The 24259-nt window shown below is 40.3% G+C and overlaps 1 protein-coding gene across 5 annotated transcripts in view; it reads left to right on the forward strand.

The window, feature by feature from the left end:
- The first annotated feature begins 927 nt into the window (after positions 1 to 927).
- AKAP7 (A-kinase anchoring protein 7) overlaps positions 928 to 24259 on the forward strand; it is an 85727-nt gene continuing 62395 nt past the window's right edge. For all 5 annotated transcript variants that reach the window (XR_007202389.1, XM_048297724.1, XM_048297725.1 and 2 more), the window contains exons 1-5: positions 928 to 1181; positions 7705 to 7854; positions 8924 to 9069; positions 15890 to 16026; positions 20241 to 20401. Coding sequence is in view for 4 of the 5 variants with exons in the window: in XM_048297724.1 (XP_048153681.1) it covers positions 1022 to 1181; positions 7705 to 7854; positions 8924 to 9069; positions 15890 to 16026; positions 20241 to 20401 (754 nt within the window). In the remaining variant the exon portion in view is untranslated. The remainder of the gene's footprint in view (positions 1182 to 7704; positions 7855 to 8923; positions 9070 to 15889; positions 16027 to 20240; positions 20402 to 24259) is intronic.

Raw genomic sequence — 24259 nt, forward strand, 5'->3', positions numbered from 1 at the left:
TTCAGCCTGATAAGAATTTACAATGAACATCATCCCTCTACCGATAGGTCGTGACACCATCCCTACTGTATTTAAAAATGAAAGTAGGAATCTTTATATGCATATATACCACCTGCTCCCTCAGATCTGGTTTACGTGGATAGGCCAATCTGCAAAAGCACCAGGTGGCATTCAGCTTGGCTTCTCCCACCAAACGCCGTGACAGGATTTGGCTTCCAAGAGGCACCAAGTCTTTATTTAGGCAGGAAACGAGCGTCTCACCTTCCTTCCCTCAGAGCAGCAGCCTCTCCCACACACAGTTCTTTTTATCTGCTTCCCACTGGTTCCAGCCACGCTTATAATCCTGTGTACATGCCTTTACATCCTTTTATCTTTCTTTGCCAGTTAGTTTTTAAGCTCTATTCGGCAACTTCAGGGGAAGTCAAAATTTCTATTCTCTATGTAATTTATCACCCTTGAAGCCATTCCCAAGACGAGACTGTACAGCCGGAGCAGAGCCCTTAGTGCCAGCGGTCAGAGTGCCCGGGCTGCGTAAAGCAGAGCACATTTAGAGCTAGAATAGACAAGACTGTCTATTCTCCTCCAGACCGCTGCTAAATTGATGTTAATTACCGCTCTGCAGCCCTAAGCTACAGCCGGTTATTTTGGGGGACGCCACTCCCGCTGGCTGCAGCTCCCCACTGGGGCGAGCGCTGGGGCAGCCACTTCTCATTAAGATACCGAGTGAAAGCTGCGCACGAATCGCGGATCTCACGTTCCAGGCCGCGCCGTTCGCTGTGAGAGCCGGGCCGGCCCCGCCGCCCCCGCGGAGCGCACGCTGCGGGCAGCTGAGGGGCAGGGCCGTGCCGCTGCCCCCACCCCGCCGCGGCCGCCTCCCGCCGTGCCCGCCGCGGAGCGCGCCGGGAGCTGTAGTTCCACGGCCGCACGGCCCCGTTCCCCCGCTGCTTCCCCGAGGGGTGCGGCGGCTCCGCCAGACCCGCTCCGGCTTCTCGGCGGGCAGCGCTGCTCGCCCCGGCCGGGCATGCGGCCGCTGCTGCGGCGACTCCTCCCCGCGCTGTGCTCGGCGGCGGCCCGAGCCCTGCTCGCCCGGCGGGCCGTGCCCATGGCGCTGCGGCCGGCGGCGGGAACGGAACGGGCCGGGGGCGATGCCCGGAGCGCGGCCTGCGCGGCCCCGGAGCACGGTGAGAGCCGGCGGGGCAGCGGTGCGGGCCGGGGGAGAGGGCAGGCGCTTGCGAGACCCCGCGCCCGCTGGGCGGACGCTGCGGCGTGCGGGGCGCGCTGGGGCGAAGGGGAAAACTTTTCAACCTAATCGTGGGCTCTGATAGGTCTCCCGCGCTTGCCTGCCAGCCCCGCTCAGTCCCTAGCCCTGCCGACAATGTATGCATCCAACCTGACTGAATACTAAATCTACCATTTTCCCCTTATGTTTTACTACTGCTCCTTTTGTTTTTAGTTCCTTAACTGTGTATCTGACTTGGTTGAATACTAACCCCACCATTTTTTGCATAAGAAACTTTATTATTATTCTTTTTTTTTTAGTTCCTTAGCTATGAAAGTAGGAATCTGTAGTGCCAGCACTGGACAAAAATGCCTCGACACTAAGACCATCTACTTCTACAGCTCTCAGTTAAACTGTCTCTAAAGGATTCATTTGTTATTAAAAATATGAATAGAAAGCAGCGGATGAAAGCTCAGCAAGAGTCAAGGAGCTCTGACCCTCTTGCCATCAGGCAGATGGGGCGGAATGGAAAAAGATCCCTGCTCAGAGCGGTAGAAGAATCCCTTCCTGGCATCCCTTGCCTTCCCAGCTGCCCTTACAGAATAGGTACAAGGCTCTGGATCTCAAGGGTCAGGCAGAAAACAGTGGAGCAGAAGGTCTATCTGGAGGGTCTTCCAGACCAATGCAGTCAACCAGGCAGATCACAAATACAGGTATTAAGAAAAAAGTGTAGTTGTAGTGGGTGACTTGCTTCTGAGAGGAACTGAGGGCCCTATATGCCGATTGGACCCATTCCACAGGAAACTCTGATGACTTCCTGTGGCCCAGTAAGGGACATTACCAGGAGACTCCCTGAACTAATTTGGCCCACTGGTAACTACTCACTGTTGGCTGTCCAGGTTGACAGTGACGAGGCTGATGAGAGAAGTACCAGGGTAATCAAACAGTACTTCAAGGCACTGGGTTCTCTGGTTGAAGGGACAGGAGTACAGGTGATGTTTTCCTCGATTCCTTTGGTAGCAGGGATGAATGCCTGAAGGAACAGGAAAACCCATGTGATCAACAAGTGGTTTAAAGATGGTGCCATCAGTGGAATTTGCATTTTTTTGATCATAGGGAGGTTTATATGGCACCAGGCCTGCTGGAGACAGATGGTGTTCACCTAACAGGCGCAAAAGTATTCTAGACAATGAGTTGGCAGGGCTGATTGAGAGGGTTTGAAGGGCGAAGGGGATGAGACCAGGCTCACTAGGGACAAGCCTAAGGGCTGCATGCCACAGTTAGGGGCAAAATTGGTAGCCCAGCTGAAGTGCATCTACACCAGTGCACCCAGTATGGGTAACAAACAGAAGGAACTGGAGGCCGTCATGCAGCAGGAAAGCCATGACGTAGTCGCCATCAGGGAAGCATGGCGGGGTGACTGTCATGACTGGAGTGCTGCAGTGGGTGGCTACAAGCTCTTCAGAGGGGACAGGTGAGGAAGGAGAGGCACTGGGGTGTCTCTGTACCTCAGGGAGTGTTTTGACTGCACAGAGCTTGAGGATAGTGATGATACAGTTGAGTGCCCAGGGCTGAGAATCAGGGCGAAGTCTGGTACGCCAGATATCCTGGTGGGAGTCTGTTACAGACCACCCAGCCAGGATGAAGAGGCAGATGGAGTATCCTGTAAGCAGCTGGATGATGTTTCACAATTGCCAGACTTTGTTCTTGTGGGAGACTTTAACCTGCCAGTGTCTGCTTGAAACCAAACACAGTGGAAAGGAGGCAGTTTAGGAGGTTCCTGGGGCATTTGGAAGATGACTTCCTGACACAGCTGGTGAGGGAGCCTACAGGGGCAGTGTCCCACTAGACCTGCTCTTTATGAACAGAGAAAGGCTGGTGGGAGATGTGGTCAGAGGCTGCTTTGGGCAGAGTGACCACAATGTGATAAGAGTTTTCAATACTTGGTGAAGTAAGGAGGGGCACCAACAAAACCTCTGCCTTGGACTTTCAGAGGGCAGATTTTGGCCTGTTCAGGACACTGATTTGTAGAGTCCCTTAGGAAACAGTTCTTGAAAACAAAGGGGCCCAGGAAGGCTGGACATACTTTAAGAAAGAAATCCTGAAGGCGCAGGAGCAGGCCATCCCTGTGTGCTGAAAGATGAGCCGGTAGGGAAGAAGACTAGCCTGTCTGAGCACAGAGCTTTCACAGGAACTCAAGGGGAAAAAAAGAGGGTATATCACCTTTGGAAAAAGGGGCAGGTGACTCAGAAGTGTTTAAGGATGTTGTTAGGTCATGTAGAGAGAAGATTACAGAGGTGAAAACTCAGAACTTAATTTGGCCACTTTTGTTAGGGAAAACAAAAAGTTTTTATAAATACATTCATAACAGAAGGGGGCCAAGGAAAACCTCGTTCTTTGTTGGACATGGAGGGGAGTATAATCATCAAAGACGAGGAAAAGGCTGAGGTAATTAACACCTTCTTTGCCTCAGTTTTCAACAGTAAGACTTGTTATCCTCAGGACAGCTGGCCCCAGCTGAGCTGGTAGACAGGGAGGAGAAGCAGAATGGACCCCCTGTAATCCAGGAGGAAGTAGTTAGTGACATGCTTAACCACTTAGATGCTCACAAGTGTATGGAGCTGGATGGGATCCATCCTAGGGTGATGAGGGAGCTGGCAAAAGAGCTTGTTAAGCTGCTGTCCATAATCCATCTATCATCAGTCATGGCTAACCAGGGAGGTCCCAGGTGACTGGAGGTTGGCCAGTGTGACACCCATCTACAAGAAATACTGGAAGGAGGATCTAGGGAACTACAGGTCTGGCAGTCTGACTACAGTGTCCAGCAAGGTGATAGAATAGATCATCTTGAGCATGATTATACAGCACATACAGGACAACCAAGGGATCAGACCCAGTCAGCACAGGTTTAGGAAAGGCAGATACTTCCTGACCAACCTGATCTCATTTTATGACCAGGTGACCCACCTGGTGGATGAGGAGAAGGCTGTGAATGTTGTCTACCTGGACTTCAGTAAAGCCTTTGACACCATCTCCCACAGCACACTCCTGGAAAAGTTGTCCACACACAGCTTGGACAGGCACACTCTGCTGGGTTATGAACTGGCTGGATAGCCAGGCCCAGAGAGGGGTGGTGAATGGTGCTTCATCCAGTTAGCAGCCGGTCATTAGTGGTGTCCCCACGGATCAATTTGGGTCAAGTCCTCTTCAGCATTTTTATTGCTAATCTAGATGAGGGGATCAAGTCTACCACTATCAAATTCACAGACAAGATCAAGCTGGGTTGGAGTGTTGATCTGCTGGAGGGTAGGAAGTGTCTGCAGAAGGACCTGGACAGGCTGGATTGATGGGCTGAATCCAATGATACGAGGTTCAGCAAGACCAAGTGCTGGGTCCTGCACTTTGGCCACAACAATCCCCTGCAGCACTCCGGGCTGGGGGCAGAGTGGCTGGAAAGTGGCCCAGCAGAAAAGGCCTGGATCAGCAATAGTGTGGCCAGCAGGACCAGGGCAGTGGTTGTCCCAATGTACTTGAACTGGTGAGGCCATGCCTTAGGTCCTGTGTCCAGTTCTGGGCCCCTCAATTCAGGAAGGACATTGAGGTGCTGGAGCATGTCCAGAGAAGGGCAATGGAGCTGGTGAAGAATCTGGAGCACAAGTCCTATGAGGAGCAGCTGAGGGAGCTGGGGGTGTTTAGTCTGGAGAAGAGGAGGCTCTAGTGGATCTTATCTCTCTGTACAACTACCTGGGAAGAGGCAGTAGCCAGCTGGGGGTTGGCCTCTTCTCCCAGGCAGCCAGCGACTGGACAAGAGGACACAGGCTTAAGCTGCACCAGGGGAGGTTTAAGTGGGACATTAGGAAAAAATTATTCATGGAAATAGTGGTTGGATACTGGAATGGGCTGCCCAGAGAGGTGTTGGAGTCATGTCTCTGGTTCTGTTTAAGGAAAGACTGGACATGGCACTTAGTGCCATGGTCTTGTTGACAATGTGGTGTTCAGTCATAAGTTGGACTTCATGATCTCAGAGGTCTTTTCCAACCTAATTGATTCTGTGATAAACATATTAAACATATTGACATAAATGTAGTAAACAGGGAACAGTGCCTGAAGACCAAATCTCACTGTGATCTGTGATATTTATGTGTCAAATAATAGAAGATTATTCTATGTGAAACTATAATCTGAGTATGTAGAGAAGGCAGCTGGGATCAAAGTGCAATCAAATATGTTTTATCGCTCCTTGTTTTTGTGGTCTCTCCTTTATGAGCTAGGTGTATCATGATTTTTTTTTCCTGCTGGAACAGATGACAAATGCTGATGAAGATCAGCAGTCAGTTAACAAATACAAATAAGGGAATAATGTATACACCTACTCATATATGACATTCAGGCAAATATAATTAAGCATGCAGTTAAGAAAAAAGAGTTTATCCTGTAACAGCTTGATGGTCAAGGAGTTCCTATGGAAGCTCGTTTTGTTGATCTAGGTTTCCGATTATCAACATTATGTCAAGAATTTTGAAAAATCTTGTTTCCAGGTGGTTTTAGTGACTAGAATGCAATTCTTGAATTTTGTTGCTGATTTCTTTAATTAGTATTTCAAAAAAAGTGATCTAGTTTTTTTTGCTAGAGGCACAACCTGTAGAATTTAGACACAGTGCCTGCTCAGTTCAGTTTACTGAAGGTGCATTGTTAATTACTGTAGCTGTGCCTTTACTATTGTGAACAGGCAGCATTTTTCAGTGGCACAAGTATGTTGCTTTTTGAGCAGCCAGAGAAAAGGAAACCTGCAATCTGCAATATACACCCCTCAGATTTAAGTGAGTCCTTGTCCTGTAGCTGATGCTACCTTAACAAACCCCTTTTTCTCCCAGCTGATTATGATTCTGTAGTGCTGAATTTTGAGGTTTTCTGCCCCAGCCTGACCTATTTGTTAGTTTCATGGGTCTCTGTCTTGTCCTTCACTTTGAGATCTCTTTGGATCTGGGGTTGTTGTTTTCTGTATGCTCATGGATCACCAGAAACAATCTGATTTGTGTAAGCTTTAATCTAAATGTGAAGAAATAATTTTATTATTGCTTTAGCATCTGTTTGTTATGCATAGTTCTTTAATGTCTGCAGGGGGAACAAGTAACAAATCTAAATACTTTGTTTCCTTTGAATAGCCTTGGGGATAAAGTTAGGTGTCAGACTACAACCGCAGAGTGATTTATGGCTCCCTACTTTAGCCTGGAGTGAATTAGCATTTAATCAGGTTGTTCTTTTAATTATCTTCCCTAGCAAAAGTGATATGTGTAAGAAACATTCCACAGGGTGATAATCACCCACACTGGGTTTGTAATACCGATTTTATACGTGTGTAGCCTTGCATGCCACAAGAACATAGTAGGCTTTTGCTGCTGAATTTTCCTCTTAGGCCAGATTTGGGCTATCTGCACTGGTCATGAGAGGAGCTTTGAAAGTGTCTTGTCTGTAGTAATGAGCTGCCCTGGAATAAACTGCAATTCTGACATACAGCTCCTTCCACTACAGTAATCCTTTTGTGGAGTTGTCCCAAAAGGGTATTGCGGGGTGCTTGATTATATGCACATTGTTTGCTGCTAGAGAAGATTTTACTTATTCTTTTGTTTTAAAGGTATAACTTAATATGCCAGTATTAGAGTTTACTGATGCAAAAATGTGAAGTAGACATAAGGAAATGACTCATGCTCAGTTGGTACTCTTGGGGAAAAAGACCTTTTAAAAAACTTGTTAATGGAGATTATTCTGTCCCTTCTAACTCAAAATATTCTGTGATTGTGGTATTACTCTGAGTTAGAGCTTCATGTATATCATTGTACATGCAAGATGTATTTTGTTTCATATTGATTTCCTTCTTTAGCTTAAATACTTTAAGTCAGTTCTTAGAATGAGAAATTCAGATCATTGCTGTCTAAAATATGCTATACTGTGTGGGAGATGCAGGAATAGAGTAATCATCTCATTCCTGAATGATAGAGTCAGCTGAGAACCCTTTGTTACATGTGAAATGGTAGGATTCCCTTCCTGCTTCTTCATGGCTCATTTTCAGTGTGTTTACAGTGGAATTCATTTGCCATTGTTTGTCTGCACTGAATTTCATATGCCATTACTGTTATCTAAAATGAACTTTATGTGATGGCTGAAGGCTACTATTTTTTATGCTCATTTATCAGTATATTTTAAAATTTTTTTGCATTCAATTCCATTTACTTGGAAAGACCAAACAAAACCATAGTTTATTAGAAAGCTGAACTCTCTTTTTTTGCAATTTCATGTAAAATGTTAAGGTATTTTTACTGATCTCTTGACAAAGAAGAAGAACAAGATCCTTGCGGGGTTATATGTAAATATTTATTTGCTGATAATTAATTAAATGTTTACTTGGTATGTTGCTTATGTATAATGTCTCTTAGCTGTTTATATCAAAAACTAAGACCCAATGTGTTATTTTAAATATATTACAGATGGGCTGGAAAATGTACAGCAAAAGAAAATCTTTAAAGAGAATAAGGAAAAAACACTACAGAGAGAAGAGCCATGTGCTGCCGATTCAGTAGACTCTCTAATGGCAGAAATGCCATTTGTGGACACAGATATTGAAGAGGAATGTGCTAGTAAGTACATTAAACAGAAGTAATGTGAAAACATAGACACATCATGCACTCAGTTCTTGGTCTTACCTGTTGGCACGGACACATGGGCCATGCACATGGAACAGTCTCCCTGCAAACAGGTTACAGTCCAGAGCCTCTCTTATTAGTATTCAGTCCTGCAAATACTTGAGCATATTAAAAATTCACCTTTATGTTACCCTGTGGAGCAATGAGTCACAGAATAAAGATGTTTCATGTATTAATTCACGTTAATGTATGTGAGCTTCTTGGGTCATAGGTTTTGTGAGCTGTCTTTCAATATTTGTATTCCCAGCATGGGGCTGGAAGTACACTTCTAATTGGACAGTGGATGTTTGCAGCCTGGTCAGCTTATGGGTATGTATCAGGTCATGTGGTGGGAGAGGGTCTGTAAAGGCTCAAGGAAATGAGCTAAGAGAAAAACAATTATGTGCAAAGGAAGAACTGAAGACATGCACATTTCTTACACTACATCAGAAGGTGTCTCTGGGAAAGGAGGAGGTAGAGAGCAGATCTGACTGGGATGACGTTTTCTTCTGGGCTGGCTTTGGTTCTTGTGCTATAGGTTGGTCAGTCTTAGTCTGCTACAACTTTTTCCTTTAATAATCCTATGTATTACTATGTTTTATATTTCAAAATGCAGAATGCATGAGATTTTTGAAGCTTAATATTGGTCCTTAATATTTGCTCTACAGTCATGTCCATGTTCAGGTGTAGACAATTTGCAGGGCTGTTGTCCTGTTCCCTTAGTACGTTGGCTAAGGGAAGCTCAGTGGTTTGGAAGCCGTGTGTCTGTCTGTGTTAGCAGCTTATAAACCCTGCTTAGAGGTGTAGGCTGTTAGTTCAGGTGTGATACTTCACTTGTATGGCTGCATTAATTCAGGTCAGAGTTGGATCCCAGTCAGACAGTTCAGAGCATGGGCAGAGCAGGTGAGTGGGAAGACATGCTCCAGTCAGTTGACTGAAGTCCAGCTCCTGTTGGTGTGATATTAAGAGTATCTTTGTTTTAATATGTCTGTGTGCTGAAAGTAACTTTTTTTTTTCTCTTCAGTGCATGCAACTTCTGAACTAAATAGTAAGAAGAAAAGAAAGCGGACTACGGGAAGGGATGTTGAAGAAGGCATTGAGAGAAAGAAGAAAAAGAATAAACAACATCAGCCAAATTATTTTGTTTCTCTTCCAATTACTAATCCAAAGGTGATATTCTTTATTATACTAATTTGGAATAACCAGAATTACTCCAACAGCTGCATGTGTTTATAAGAAGAACGGTGTTTGATATTATGGAAAACAATTTTATTTTTCAGGTATTTTTAAGAAACATTAGCAGCCTATTCAATGAGTAACTCTGTGTTATGTAACATTTTTGTGAACAAAATTGCTTTTCTAGAAAAGACTGGAGGAAAGATATACTTACATTTTTATTCAGTTTGTCAGTCTTATAGATTTCACTGAAGGTGGCCCTCTATAGTGTTATAGTATTGCTTATTTTGTTGTTCACATAGCATAAAGAAGAGAGACATTCCTATTTAATTTAATAAGAAATTCTCTAGTTGTATTTTTAGCTTTCTTTATAGATACAATTTATATTTGGATTTGTTACTGTTTTAACTTGGCAGTTTGTAGTTTAGCATTTTCCAGTAAAATGGATCATCTTATTTAAAATTGAAACAACTGTTGTTTTAGTGAGATGTTGTTGAAATGGGTTCAGGAAGTGCAAAGAGCTCTTTAAGAAAAGACATTTTCTTGCAGTTACAGGAGTTGTCTCATTGAAAATGATTTCTTACATGCTGCAGGTTATCTCTGGTACATCTTTGATATCTTTTTTGTCTGAAACAAGGAAAGTAGGTGCATTATGTTTAAAAAGTTGAACCCAGCAGTTTAACACCATTTGCAAATTTAGTTCAGGGTTTTTTTTTAATATCAGGAGCTATCTCAGATGAATTTTAACTCATCCTACGTCTGTGTTATCAATTCTCTGAAAAAGTGAAAGAGAATACCAAATGAAAATAAACCAAAATAGGTTTGAAAATGACACTGCAGTCTTTGATTCTTCAAAACATAGTATGTCAAGAAGAGATTGTAAAGGTTGGTTTTATAAGATACAGGATAACCTGATACAAATATTGTAGGATCTCTTTTGTGACACCTTATTCTAAAATATCTTTTCTTCCAGTCTGTTCCATGATTTATCAAGTGCAAGAATAATGTAGGGGTTATATAATCTGGTAATTGAGAATTCCTGCTCATGATTGTTACTATGCCCAGGGGTTGGTTGGGAAGGTCTTAAGTATGCTTGGTTTTTTATATGTCATTTATTTAGTCATATCATTTACAGAGGTAAAGAAACAACTGTTTAAATTAAATCTCAGAGCATTTGGGAATTCCAGGACTTTGCTAGAAAGTTTTGTTTATACTTACCTTAGAGGTGGAGTTGTTTTGAAAGTAGAAAATACACGTTAGAATCTGTGTAGGCAATATTAGCCAACATTTAGACACCTGGTTTCTTGATATCCAGAGTGAATCTGGTAATTGCTGGTAGTATTTCAGTTGGTAGTGAGAGACTTTTATTTTTTTGAAGATCTGATTTTATTCCAGTGAAGTATTTTAAGCATTAATACTCTTTCTTTGTATTTTATGTAGTAACTTAAGCTTTACACAGAGGAAATTTTGTAATAAAGGATATTTCTGAAACATTTAATCAACTGTTCCTCTTGGAAAATGAACAGTTTCCTTGTTTTCATTTTAATTGTTTGGAATCGTCAGAAATGAAAAATGTTGTTCCATTAAGTTTGAATTTATACAGACTTTGCATTATTACTTGTGCAAAAAGAGTTAAATGGATTATGATCATTGTATCCTTTTCTGTTTGTTTGGGGTTTTGGTTTTTTTTTTAAGTTATGATTTACATGATGTGTTATCACTTGGTAGGTTAGCCATTCAGGGTTCTCCAGTCTTGACTATAAGTACTATTGATCTGTTAAATCTTTAAAGCTTTGTATTTACTTCCTAGTAGTATCTTTGCAATAAGCAAAACTGTTTTTCTGTTACTCTTCAGAATGATGTATTTCAAGTAATGGGACAGGAGATCTTGAAATCAGTAGTTGAGGCCTTTTTTTTTGAGTGTTTTTTTAAAAATTCAGAGGGAGGAATTTTAAGTGTGATCTGCCTTGAAACAGTTTTTTTAATTAAGTTAGGACATCTCAAGTAAAAATCAATAGCATGATAGCACTTGAAATGTAAAATAATACTTTGTAAGATGATGTAAATAACAGGTTAAATAGCAATTTAAAGTTTTTATTTATGTGGTGGGTCATATCTTGTTATACGGTGTTGGAAGAGTCCTATTTTGCTTAATTGATAGTACACTCAAATGTTAATTGCACTGTAGATTTATTGGAGGAAACAGAACAAATCCGAAGTTGTGATATGCATTGTGATGGCACACCTGTTCAACAGCTGTTGTGTTACATTTTGATCACATAACTTCAGGAAAAACATCTTAAAAACAAATTTCTGAGATTTAGAAAAAAAAAAACTTACTTGAAAATGTTTTTTTTTCTTTCCAAATAATGTTGATTGTGTAGAGCATTGTCATTCAGCCAGAAAGAGAGAATGTGCTCAGCCTTCTTTTTATTTTACCTGTATCCAAAAGGCAGGCTTTTTCATACTTTCTTGGTGGATTCAGCAATAACTTTTCTCTGGAACTGCTAACTGGTTGTCTTTGGACTTAACCCTGTTCCGATGCCATGTTATTTGTTAGGTTTTTAGCTTGGCTTCCTCATGGAGTTTTTACAGCTGTGAGCCTGTCCATTGAGGTTTTTTGGGTCTTGAACCCACTGTGGGTTTTCAACCTGTTGTCCAGTTTTGGACAGAAAAATCGACATCTCAGAGGTATTAATTTCCTACTCTTTTTGTGCCATTGGTGCTCGCATAAAAGAGCGAGCCATGAAAGAACATGAAAGAACTACATAGGGGTGCGGGGATGTGGGGTTTTGGCTGCTAAACTAAATGCTGAGTAATAATGATCTCTTTCAGAGCTAGGTTGGTTTTTACAGCTATGATAACACAGTCCAGCATCTGTCTTCTGTACTGTGAAGGGCTTATACATTTACATTTATATTTTTTCCTTTGCCAGCTCAACAGGTGCAAATTAAATTTAGAAGCAATAGTTGAAAATGGAATAAAATTGTAATTAGTATGACAGTTATTTAATTTTTGAGTTTTGTTTCTTTTTTTTTGCTTTAGCTTATTAAATAATTATTCAGTCAATACATTGTAATTAGCGGGGATCACGTTTACCAGTTTTTTGCTTAAATATGGGTTAAATTTCTCCTGTATCGGAGACAAACTGTTATTTATCCAGGATAAGGTCAATTCTGACATATGAAGGAAGATAGTCTTATTACAACATGATTTATGATAAAATGTTGGTGGAATTTTCTTCATATGTCCTACGCTACTTAAGACACTTGTGGTTTTGTAAATACCATATCACCTTTTCTGGCAAGTAGCTCTTACCTTCCCTCCTCCTCCCTTCCTAGAATTGGTTCCTTTAAGTTGTAATTTAGTTATGTTTATATGACACTACTAGATATCTATGGCTCATTAGGTAAAACTTCTGCATGGCAAAACTCATTTTAAGAAATTCAGTCAGAAAAATACTGAACACTCCCATTAGATTGTGTTTTTTTTTCCGGGAAATTTATGTGTTCCTTATGATTAAAAGAGCTACCAAAATCTATCAATGCTTTTTTTATACCTAAGAGCTACTTTGTGCTTATCTTACAAAAGTAAAATCTGTACAGTACATTTGTGAAGTATTCACCACTGAATTTCAAATAAGTAAACTACAAAAAAATGAGATTGACGTTTTCAACATGCTTCTTTTAGACTTTATACACCAAAGATGATTTGTCTGTAATGTCTTTGCTCACTGTGCTTTAAGAAGTAATTAATTTTGTCAGATGGTCAAGTTTATTGGATTTGATTTAATTTTCACTAACATACTCAAAAACTGTTGCAGGTTTTTGGTGTTTTGTTTTATAAATTGCTACAATACAACTAGCATAATGTCAAGCACAGTAAACATTTTGGATACAATTTATAGAGCATGTATAACCATATAAATAATTTTCAATGAAGAAAATGTAATTCCAGTATTTTTAAAGAGTAAAACTGATGAAGTTAGAGCTGTATATATGTTGTAAGGAAATTTGTCTAAATACGTTTGAAGGGAGTAGATAAATTATATCTGTCTACTGGACAATATAATCAGAATTGCAAATCAGATATCTCTACAAATTATTTACTGAATATTCTGGTTTTGTGTGTGCCCAGTCCTGCAAAGATCAGTGTTACAGCGTGGATACTGCAACACGCATATCAATCAACAAGGCCCGTGGAAAAGAAATAGATATGGACCGATTCTTGACAGATGTTTCAGAGAGATGTTTATTTCTCCAGGCGCATGGCCGGGGCTCTGCTGAGGAACTGCTCAATCAGGGGACCCAAGGGTCCTTGCCCGCGCAGGGAAACACAAAACAACCAATGGGGAACGAGGCTGACCAGGGGCAGGAAAACCCCGTGTCTCCCCCTCAGGACCACATGGCAGGGGGGAAGGGACCCCGACATTTCACCCATTTAGTTTTAACAAAAAGAGATTTAAAACTTAACATTGAAAACAACTGGATAAACATAACCAGAATAGTTTCAAAACAAAACAAGCCACCCACCTGAGTCTTTAAATGTCCAAACACATTCTCTGGAACATCTTAAGGCTGACAGAAGGGAGACAGGATTCTCCGAGCATGCTTTGTGGGGAAACTGAGGCAGGAGAGGGTTTATTCTATTTGTACCTGTTGGAACTCTAAACAACAATAGTTAATTTCTTCCCCTCTTCATCCCCCACTCGGCATTGGAAAGGGATTTTTTGGGGAAACAATTGGTAAAGGCATGGTTTTGTGAGGGAAACCATGGGTGAACAAACGGATTGGGAATACACTGGGGGTAATAGGACATAGGGTAGAAGGGAAAGGTGGGATTAGAAAAGGGAGACGGTAGGGGGGGCTTATAATGGAGATATTGTCTAACATGACTACGATTTTTAGCATATATACTGCCTTTTACAGCAACACCATCAGGCCCAGCGACCTCCGCTGCTTGTAACCCTTTTCTACCTTGCACAATTTTGAACCCTACTACTTCTCTCTCGTAAACTTGGGATGTATTTTTCAGGGTTATTCTTTTTAATAGCAGTTCTATGAACGAATATGTTTTCTTGGTTGTCACATCTTGTTATAAAACCATATTTTTGTTTAACATTATACCATTTTACTATTCCTAAAACCTTAGCTAGGATGACTTTTTCCTTTTTCCAAGTGGTTGCTGTTTTCTGTCTTGCTGTATTTTTGCCTTCTCTTTCGCTCACTCCCATGTTGGAATTGCCAGGGTTGTCAGTGCTGCCGGGGCCGTCGGGGCTGCTCGTGCCTGCGCGCTCTTCCCAGGGTCGCATTTGGGGCCGCACGGGCTGGGCCGGGCCGCGCCGCTCAGCTCCCCGTGCACCGCTGCCTCTGCTCCCAGCTGCGCTGCCGCTGCCTGGGTCCGCACCCACGTCTTGGCCGGGCCCCCGAGCGATGACCCCCCCACGCCCTGCTCCAGCGCGCGTCTCGGCTGAGCACGGTTCCGCTCCACTGCCGCCAGCCGCCGCCCGCGCACCGCCCCTCTCGGTCGGGCGTTCACGGGGCTCGCTCCACCACGCGCTGCACGGGGCTGGGCGGGCACCGCCGGGTCCCGCCGCTGCTGACACTGCAGCTCGCGTCGCTCTGCCCGCGCGCGGGAATTACCTCGCTGCTGCTCGGAGAGGGCTCGGTCCACGTGGCCTGGGTCGCACGGTCCCTGAGGCAGTTTTAACTTTGCAAGGACACAGCTGACATTGCTCAACAGTCCTGTAATGAAATAATATTCACGAAAATATTCTTCCATCGGCATATATTTTGACTCAGAAATTAACTGTGTCCAAATGGTTTTCCAAAAGTCTTTGGTAAGAATCAAATCCCAAGAAACGTATAAAAAGTTCTTAAACAACCATGCCAGGAAGTGTTTCAGTTCCTTTTGAGCTTGAATTAAGCTAAAATTTACAAATCGTTGTTCAAGAATCTTTTCAAGTTTAAGATAAATGTCCATATGAGGCTCGGAGAGCCAAGTCTTTCCACGGTTCCTCCATAGTTTAGAGATGGAACAGCAAAACAAAAACAAGAGGAGAAAGCCAGAGTTTACTCACAAATCAGTCACTGTCCTTAGGGATCGGGGATCGTTCTACTCATATTACCACCATTTGTTACAGTGAGGATACTGCAACACGAGTATCAACGAGGCCCGTGGAAAAGAAATTTATATGGACCAATTCTTGCTAGCTGTTTCAGAGATGTTTATTTCTCCAGCCGCATGGCCAGGGCTCTGCCGAGGAACTGAGGCAGTCACGGACCCGAGGGTCCTTGCCCGCGCAGAGAAACACAAAACAACCAAAGGGAACGAGGCTGACCAGGGGCAGGGAAACCCCGTGTCTCCCCCCAGGGCCCCTCTCCCAGGACCACATGGCAGGGGGGAAGGGACCCCAACAGATCAGTTTTTCCAGTCACTTCTCTGTGCATAGCAAGATAAAAATTGAGCAGAGTGGGCAGAGAAATTCCTTGAAGAGGCCTTTTATTGGTATTACTGGCAGTGTAAAACTGGATGATCTTAATCTGCTTCAGGAGTTTATGATCCTTATGGAAAGAAACTCCCATTAAGATGTGATGGGGAGTGTCCAGTGATTTATTAATCACTCCATTTGTACCCAGTTTGGGTTCACTCGGGTTAATTAGCACAGCTTTGTCAGAGGATAAAACTTTTTTCTGCTAGAATGGTTTTTACATAAACGTTTGTTTTTAGTTTGTGTGCTTTCTTGTTCATTTGCATGATGGGATACAGTAATTTTTGTAGCAGCTAACTGTTGTTTCTGTGTCTTTCTTCCCAGATTACTGGCAGTATTCAGGCTGTCCAAGATGCAATAATACAAAAGGATCAAAGGCTTTCCAAAGCAATGGTTCGCTCTGGCTCATTGCATGTCACCATGTTAGTGATGCATTTATCCAGTGAAGAGGAAATTAGCATGTAGGTATTTAGTGTAAATTAATTATATACTAGTATTTTTCTTTGATGTGTTCATAAAAAGACTAAAAGGGTTAACTGACACTTTTTTATGCAATGCACAGCCCTAATTTACTAGGGTTACTGAACGTTTAACTCATGTTGTTTTTAAAATGCTGATCTTACTATTAGCCATTTTCATAACTTCTGGTATGTCATAAGCTCTGAACAAAGTATGTGTTTTTCCCTTGCATTTTTCCTACTGTGTGCTGAACTTGCATGCACAGATCTTGTGTTTGCTAAAGTAATTCTTTTAAAACAATGTTTTGATATAGAGGACAGAGGAATTAAAAATCTGTTAAAGTGCAGATTGCTCGTAAGAAGGTGAGAATCCAAGATAGAATGTAGAAACCATTTGGTAGTCAAGGGCATGCTTCTAACAAGTAGAAGCATTTGGGCTGAAAGCATTTGACACACCTAAAAATAATGAATGATCAGTATATCTAAATCAGTTACCTTGTTTTTACACACTTGTTTTCTTTGAATGCTATATCCTTGAGACTGCTATACTCCTCCCTGTCCTGTGAAGATACAAATCTGTCAGCATCTTCATCTCCAACAGTCTGATCTCAGGGGAGAGAAACAGCGAGGAACAGAGAATAAAAAAGCAAGCAAAGGGGGTACTAGATCTGGTAGATTCCCTCCCCTCTCCATGTGCCTTTAGTTTCCTGGAGTAAGCACAGAACTTTCTTCCTGCCTGGTTGATGAGCAAACTGTGATAGCACCTGTAAATTGGTGAGAACAACCACCAGCTGTTTATGTAAGATTTTTTTTGAAAGGGTTTGAAGTACGAACTTTTAAAAAAGGGAACGTGGGGTGATACCTCAAAGCATATGTGCCTCCTCATGAGTATTTTTTAAGGAGTCCAAAACTGTGTACCAAAACAAATATTCTTAAATTCAGAATATTCTGCTACTCTATGAGCCCCTTCTCAGCTATCACTGTCTGAATGCCACATAAGCACTGACTTACAGAGTTCTTCTCTGCCTCTCCCAGCAGAACTCTACAGTCCAGCCACTCAGGACTGTCCTCTAGGCAGCAGCAGCTTCCTCAGAGATTCACCCCTTCCCTGGCCAGATGCCTCCTGTAGGTTTCTAGCTCAGCTATCCTCAGGTATTCTAGATTGCATGTTCTTTTAAATGGCTTTAAAAAAAATTCATAACTGATTTTTTTTGTTTAATCTTTTGGGAGAACTCAAAGAGTAAAATGCTGAATTTTTCTTTTTCTTGCTTCACCAATTTTTAATGGAAAGAAACCAAGATCCAGGCTGGCAAAAGAACCTCTGTGTAATATAGGGGGAGAGTAATCTCTCAAACAAAGTGCAGCTAGTCAACTGGGTATCTGAGGTTGCACAGATCCTTAGGTTTGGATCCATTAAGTTACTTCGATATCTACAGTTTTTCAACTGTGTTTGCACAATAGTGCCTCTGTCTATACAGAAATGAAATGTGTTGAATGCTATTTGAAGTCAAATGCGTGATAAGAATGTGCTAAACATAACATTCAATTCAGCACAAAGCCCTTTGTGTGGTATTTTAGTACATACAGCTTTCACCCTGAAAATGGAAGATCTGTATTCTAGGCCACTCTTTCTAAGGAAATCCAGACCTGAAATTCCCATGCAAGTTTCCTGATTGACTGTCGTCTAGCCTTCATGAACACACTATACATGTCTTTTTGTAGGACTGTATGAAATCAAGAATGTGAGATTTTGAAACTAGAAAGAAAGCCAGCAATCAAAGAGTCATGGCAGCACTCCCTTCAAGCCAAGAAGTTCTCCTTTATGCTAACTGTATGCATAGTCATGGGATCAGGTGCTAGAAATCAGGATGCCTGCCTTTGCAGTAAATGCCTTGTTATGAGATTATAGTGTCAAGTTTTTCTTTCTAGTTTTCTGTCAAAGACTCTGTGAATCTCACCTTTTCATTACAAATAACAGAACTGAAAGAATTGAGCTTGGCTTTTTTTGTGATATTGCTTTTTCTAACAAGTAATCAAAATTAAAACTCAGAAATTTCTAAAAAGAAACTTCATGAATTTTAAGTGCTACAATATTTACTTTACAGCAATATAGAAAGAAAAGTCACTGCTTCTATAATTCTAGCTTGTATTCACTTAGAATATGCTGTTTAATTATTTTTTTTAATTTCCTTTTTCCACTTTAGATCAAAGTGCTTGTAAACTTTTTGGGTATCTCTGTGGATTAGTGGCACTGAGTGTAATTTCTAGTTGGCGTTTTAAATACTGTTTGGTATGGAATAACAAAAAAATGCCACTGTTGTGGTTTTTGCTGTTGACTTCAGTGGAAATGTTTGTCCTTGTGCATTATTCTTACAAAGCAATTGTTAGACATTATAAAGTAATGGATAGAATACAAAAGACAAGATAGCTAGAGTGAGATGACAACTATTTTTCTACATATTTTAGTGTTTGCAAGATTATATATAAAAGAAAAAGTAGAACTAAATTTTCGATGCTACAGTGCTAAACTGAAAGCACACTGCACTGTGTGGATTGACCTTTCATAGAACTCATCGGGTAGACTTGGGCTGGTCAGTGAGTTCTGCAGCAGACCCTACAGTATTGAAATATAAATCTTTGTTCAGCTGAGGAACAGAGCTTTCCATGACTTTCTGTGGACTAACTCTCATATATAAAAAATACAGAGATAGATTTTAGAGACATGCATTAATCACTACTTTAAAGCCCTCTGCAAGCTTTAACTTAATTTGACGCAGTGTATTTGAAATATCTGTACTTGTTTTGGACCAATTTTTAGGTTCATGTTAATAAAAAATACATATAAATAAATAAATCTATGCCTGCTTAAATGTGAGGTAATCTGACAGGTAGAACCAGTATTAGATCGTGTTTTTGAAAGGTCTTGAAGTACACCACATAGGGAAGACACAGGAACAGGCTTGTCCAACAGTGATAAGAGGGTAGGTAAGTGACAGAGACTATGCTTAAAGTAAAATGTCTTTGCTGAGGAACAAGTAAGGGCATTGTTGTTTATGGTTTTAAAGGATCTAAAGTACTTCTAGCTTATAGATTAAACCCTTCTAAAAAGACCACAGGAGAGCTCTAGCAATGAAGGATATTTTGTCATGTAATCAACCTTCACGTGTTTCTTAACTTTGCCGAGGTTCCAGTTAATGCATAGTTCACATCAAGAGTCCACTTTGTTAAACACAATGGAAATGTGTAGAGATTCTTGTAATTGTATAGGCTTCAGTGAAATCATTTAACCTGCTGTAGAAATCATGGTGATTGCTTTCATTCAGCTAGAACAGAAAAAGTAAAAATGCCTCTTTTCAGCGTTTTTACTGCCATCTAGCGTTTGTAAAGTCTGCATCGGTTTGGGGAAAATAGTAAATTCAGGTTTGTTGAATAGAATTAAAACCGTGACATGTGAGACATCTTTTAGAAAACAATAGGAATGTTTATGTGGTTTTTGTTTATCATTTGAATCAATTTAAGTGCAGGTCAAAACAATTATTTAATGTAATTGTACATACACTTGATGTGGCTAATTAAGATGATTATTAAAAGGTTACCAGGCTTGTAGCCTGTTATTGCAGTTACTGTGTACATGCCTCTTAGCTCTTACAGAAAGTAGGCGTAAATTGAGATAGTACCTCTTTTAATAACAGTTCTCCATAAGCTTAGTTGTAATTTCCATAAATTTTATCATCATATATGTAATGTCACTTACATCTGTTTATAATTTAACTAACACTCAATGAAGCAGAATCTTAGTTCAATTGACCTATCAGGAGAAGAAAAAAGTTAATTAATTTAAGAATGAAAAACTAAATACTTCTGAGTAATCATCTTATTTAAATGGAATGCACCAAGTAATAGGGACACTGTCATCTTAGTATCTGGATACCTTGAGGACTGAGATAAACTCTTTGAGGAATTGCACCTGCTGATAAATCTGCCTTATTGTTTGTATGATTTTACAGTACAGCATATGAACCACTTTACCTTTATAAAAAGGTGGTGGTAATAATAACAACAACAACAACTGTATTGATAGGAATTAGTGCAAAAGTACCATAGTAGATAATAAATTGATACTAAAAAACCTTTGTTACATTTATTGATATAATGATTAATAGCAATATTAACAGCAGAAATACATTTGACATTGATATTTTCTTTCCTCTTGACAGAGCAGTTGGTGCTCTTTCAGACAGCAAGGTTTTTGTAGACAATCTCCTGAAAGGAAAAAGAGTGGATTTATCTTTTCAAGGAATTGATCACTTCAGAAATCAAGTTGGATTTGTGAATTTGGCAGAAAATGATCATACAACACTACTTAAAGAAATAGCAGGTACAACTTGTCAATCTAGTTTAAGTGTTTTAAAGACTTCTTGACAAACTAAATGAGAATGGAGCACAAAGATAAGTTGGTGCTAATTTAGTCAATATTAATTTACCTTTAACAACTGTAAATGCTACATAATTAATTTCCTAGCCTACTTTGCATAGTTCAAAAGGATGTTAATGAATTACAGACAGTACTATTCTCTGATAACTTTTTATTTAGTATATGTAAAAATCATAGTGCAAATTTGTAAATGGGATATAAAGACTCCATGCTACCTTGTTTTGGTCCTATTTTTTATCTGTCTATGAGTCTATACTTAAAGTATGTTGTTTACAGATATTTAATACAAATTCTCAAAGAACAGTACTGTCTGTAATTCACTGGTGTCCTTTAAAACTATCCCGGCAATTCCAACTATTCCTTGGAAAGACTCTTTAAAAGAGTTTTTCAGTATTGATGAATTATCTTTTGTGCTCTGAGGAATGTGAGGTCACACCATTTTTTAATAGCGCAATAACCCATATAGGACATTCTGCAGAGTCGCAAAGACTGCTACTATCATGCTACCTCTTTGCAGTCCAGTACAGAGGGAAAAATTGAAAAGGTTTTTATTAATACAGTGTTTCCTTTAGCAATTAAATAGTTTCATTTCTGAAGTGCAGCTGGTTTGACCTTTTACAAAAACCTCAGTTTAATTTATTAAGGAATCACTGTTTTGCTACTTCAAGATTATGTATGGCTTCTGCTATGTTCTAAGGTGAATTTTGATTTCATGTGTTATTTTGTGTTGGACATGAATGAAGGAGAAATACTGATAACACAGGCAATAGAAAACAGATGAAGTTAAATTAGCTTCTAAATGGTAGGACACCATTTAGTTCCATAAATAATACAGAAAATTTTTTGATAATAATAACATCTGCATGTGGTCATTGCATGTCTGCTAATACCAGTGTAAATGTAGGTTTGCCAGAGACAAAAGTCCAGGAAAAGCACAGCTAATGTGAATCTTCTGTTTGTTCTGATTTGCTAGTTACTTCCCAAAAATCCACTAAAAGACATTAGCATAATTTAATTATATACCAGGAGTAATGCTAAACTGTTCTGACAGAGGTTTGAGGAGTATTTTAATAACTCTTTGTCAAAACCTTTTTAGAAATCATGTGCTTACAGTGACATATACACTTACAGGACTTTTTAGAAAACTCTTTTTCTTATGCTTTGCTACACCACAGAATATTTGAAGGACTGTTGTGGTTTAGTCCCAGCTGGCAGCTCAGCCCCACACAGCCACTCGCTCACTCTTTGCTGGCCATTTTGGGGAGAGAATCGGAAGAGTAAAAGTGACAAAACTCGTGGGTTGACATAAAGACAGTTTAATAGGGAAAGCGAAAGCCATGCACTCAAGTAGAGCAAAACAAGGAGTTCATTCACCACTTCCCATGGGCAGGCACATATTCAGCTGTCTCCAGGAAAGCAGGGCTCCATCAAGCCTAAGAGTGACTTGGGAAGACAAATGCCATCCTCCCTCCTTCTTCTTTCCCCAGCTCTATATATGCTGAGGATGACACCATACACCATACGGTATGGAATATCTCTGTGCTCACATGGGGTTAGCTGTCCTGGCTGTCCCCTCCCAGCTCCTTGTGCACCTCCTGCTTTCTTGCTGGAGGGGTGGGCTGAGAAGCAGGAAAAGCCTTGGCTCTGTGCGAGCACTGCTCAGGAGTAACTAAAACATACCTGAACTATCAACCCTCTGTTCAGCACAAGTCCAAAAAATAACCCTATACTAGCTACGATGAAGAAAATTACCCCAGCCAAAACCAGCACAAGTACTAAGTGAATTTGGAAAAGGTAATGAATTGCTTTGTTTTGATCTTTATTTTGATAACTATATTGTAAATGCTGCTTGAAGCTGATAAAAGTGGATAAGTGAATCCTGGTTTTTACCTGCAGGATTTTCAGATTTTGATTTTATGGATTAATGATGCATGTTATGGTCTGACCATGAGAGGGAGCTTGTATTTCATGAACAGAAAAATTACTCTTCTGTTTATACATACAAATATTTCATTTGCTTTTGGTCCTTTGTTTTTAAGAAATGTTGATTTGTTGGCTTAAATATTTTAATAGTTAAGACTGCAGTGTAGTACAACAGTCAGGTTGACACACAGTACAACTAACTTACTAATTTTCTTTAACTTTAGTTGTGTATAAATGACATTTCGTCTAATCTCTCTGAATTGATTTCCTAACAGTCCACACTAGAGAGAGAGAGAGAAATGGAAAGTGAGTCATACTGCCCATCTTCTTCTCTAGATACATTACAGCTTTACTCAAGCATAAACTTACATTGCCACCATACCAAAGCAATCTGACTCCTTTCTGCAGCCACATGGTGAATTCAGCTGTGGTAAAATTAACGTTTTTACCTTTGCCAGCTAATTTTTAGCCTATTCAGTTTGCCCATGCAGTTTACTGTATAGCTACATAACTGTTGGCATGAAAGATGGGAGCAGTGGCAGGCACTGGGCTAGAGAGGAACAGTCTATTTTGACAAGGACGATAGTTTATGTGCTTCTTTAAAGATTGTGAAACCACACATTTAGTATCCATTTGAGGGTGAATTACATTGCCCTCACTTCAGATAGCCTAGGGAAATAGTTTAATTCAGTTAATTTAGTTCACTTTAGTTACAGATGGCTGAAGCTACGATAAATGAATTTTGCCTCTTGTCAGCTGCTCTTAGGTCATTTCAGATGATGAAAAAATTGGAAACTCAAAGGTATTGTAATTTTCCATTAGAACAACTGATTTGTACAAAGCGAGCAAAAAGGTGATAGTCCAAATTGCTGCTGTTTAGTTAGGTGGGACTGGAAGTATGATTCTCTGAAATCATACTGAAAACAAGGGCAGCAAATGCTTTTAGATCTTAATCTACATTCTTTCTATTCTGATAAATAGCTCATTAAAATGAAGCAATATGCTTATTGTGGTTTAAAAGAAGGTACTCTCACCCACTTCTTTTTGTGATCATAACAAATTTATGGGAAGTATTAGAATGGATTGAAGCCAGTAAAAGAAGCAAGTTTTATTAGGAAGTTCTACTTATGCTTCTATTTCAGTTTTGGACTTTGCCTTCACATTGTCACTGTCTTGTAAGACTTACCATATGTACTGACGTATGTGCACAAAGTAGGGATTGCTTGGCCCAGCTGCTCCATGGATCCTACTTTATGAACGAACTCACCTTTCTTCTGTATGTGTATGTGGTGATGGAGAGAAACAGAACAACCTGCACATACTCCTGATGAGTGCTTGAAATAACAGTATGGCTTGCTGATACATGGCAGTGGTTTGGGACAGTGACAGCTCACTGTAGAAAAGCCTAACTAATACATAACCAAGGAGCAGTGGAGGAACTATTGGGAAATTGGCTTGACTCTGGCTTACCTTTTGGCCCATTGCTTAAAAAACCCTAAGAACTCAGGAATTTTAATGTGGCTTAACATGGCAGTTCTAATTTTAAGTTGTCTATGCTCAGCTATTCTTCATTTCCAAGCGTAAAGTAAAAAAAAAAAAATTCAATAAAAAGCCAGAATACTTTTTCTAAATTATAAACCTTTTAATTGAAGGAACGTGGTTTTGAGACAAGCAGAAATTAATAGTCTGGAAGTAAACATACATACATAGCAGGTTTCTGTATCTAATGAAATCTTGGGAAAGAAGATGGCCATTTGTATTACGGAATATGGCTCCATATGCAATTTTACTATCAATTGTTCTATATTGATGTAGCTGTTGAATTTTTGATCTTTTCCCATGTAAAGTGGCTCTGAGTAAGCTTCATACATCACATTT

Source organism: Corvus hawaiiensis, chromosome 3 (assembly GCF_020740725.1).
Source record: "Corvus hawaiiensis isolate bCorHaw1 chromosome 3, bCorHaw1.pri.cur, whole genome shotgun sequence".
NCBI classification, from domain to species: domain Eukaryota; kingdom Metazoa; phylum Chordata; class Aves; order Passeriformes; family Corvidae; genus Corvus; species Corvus hawaiiensis.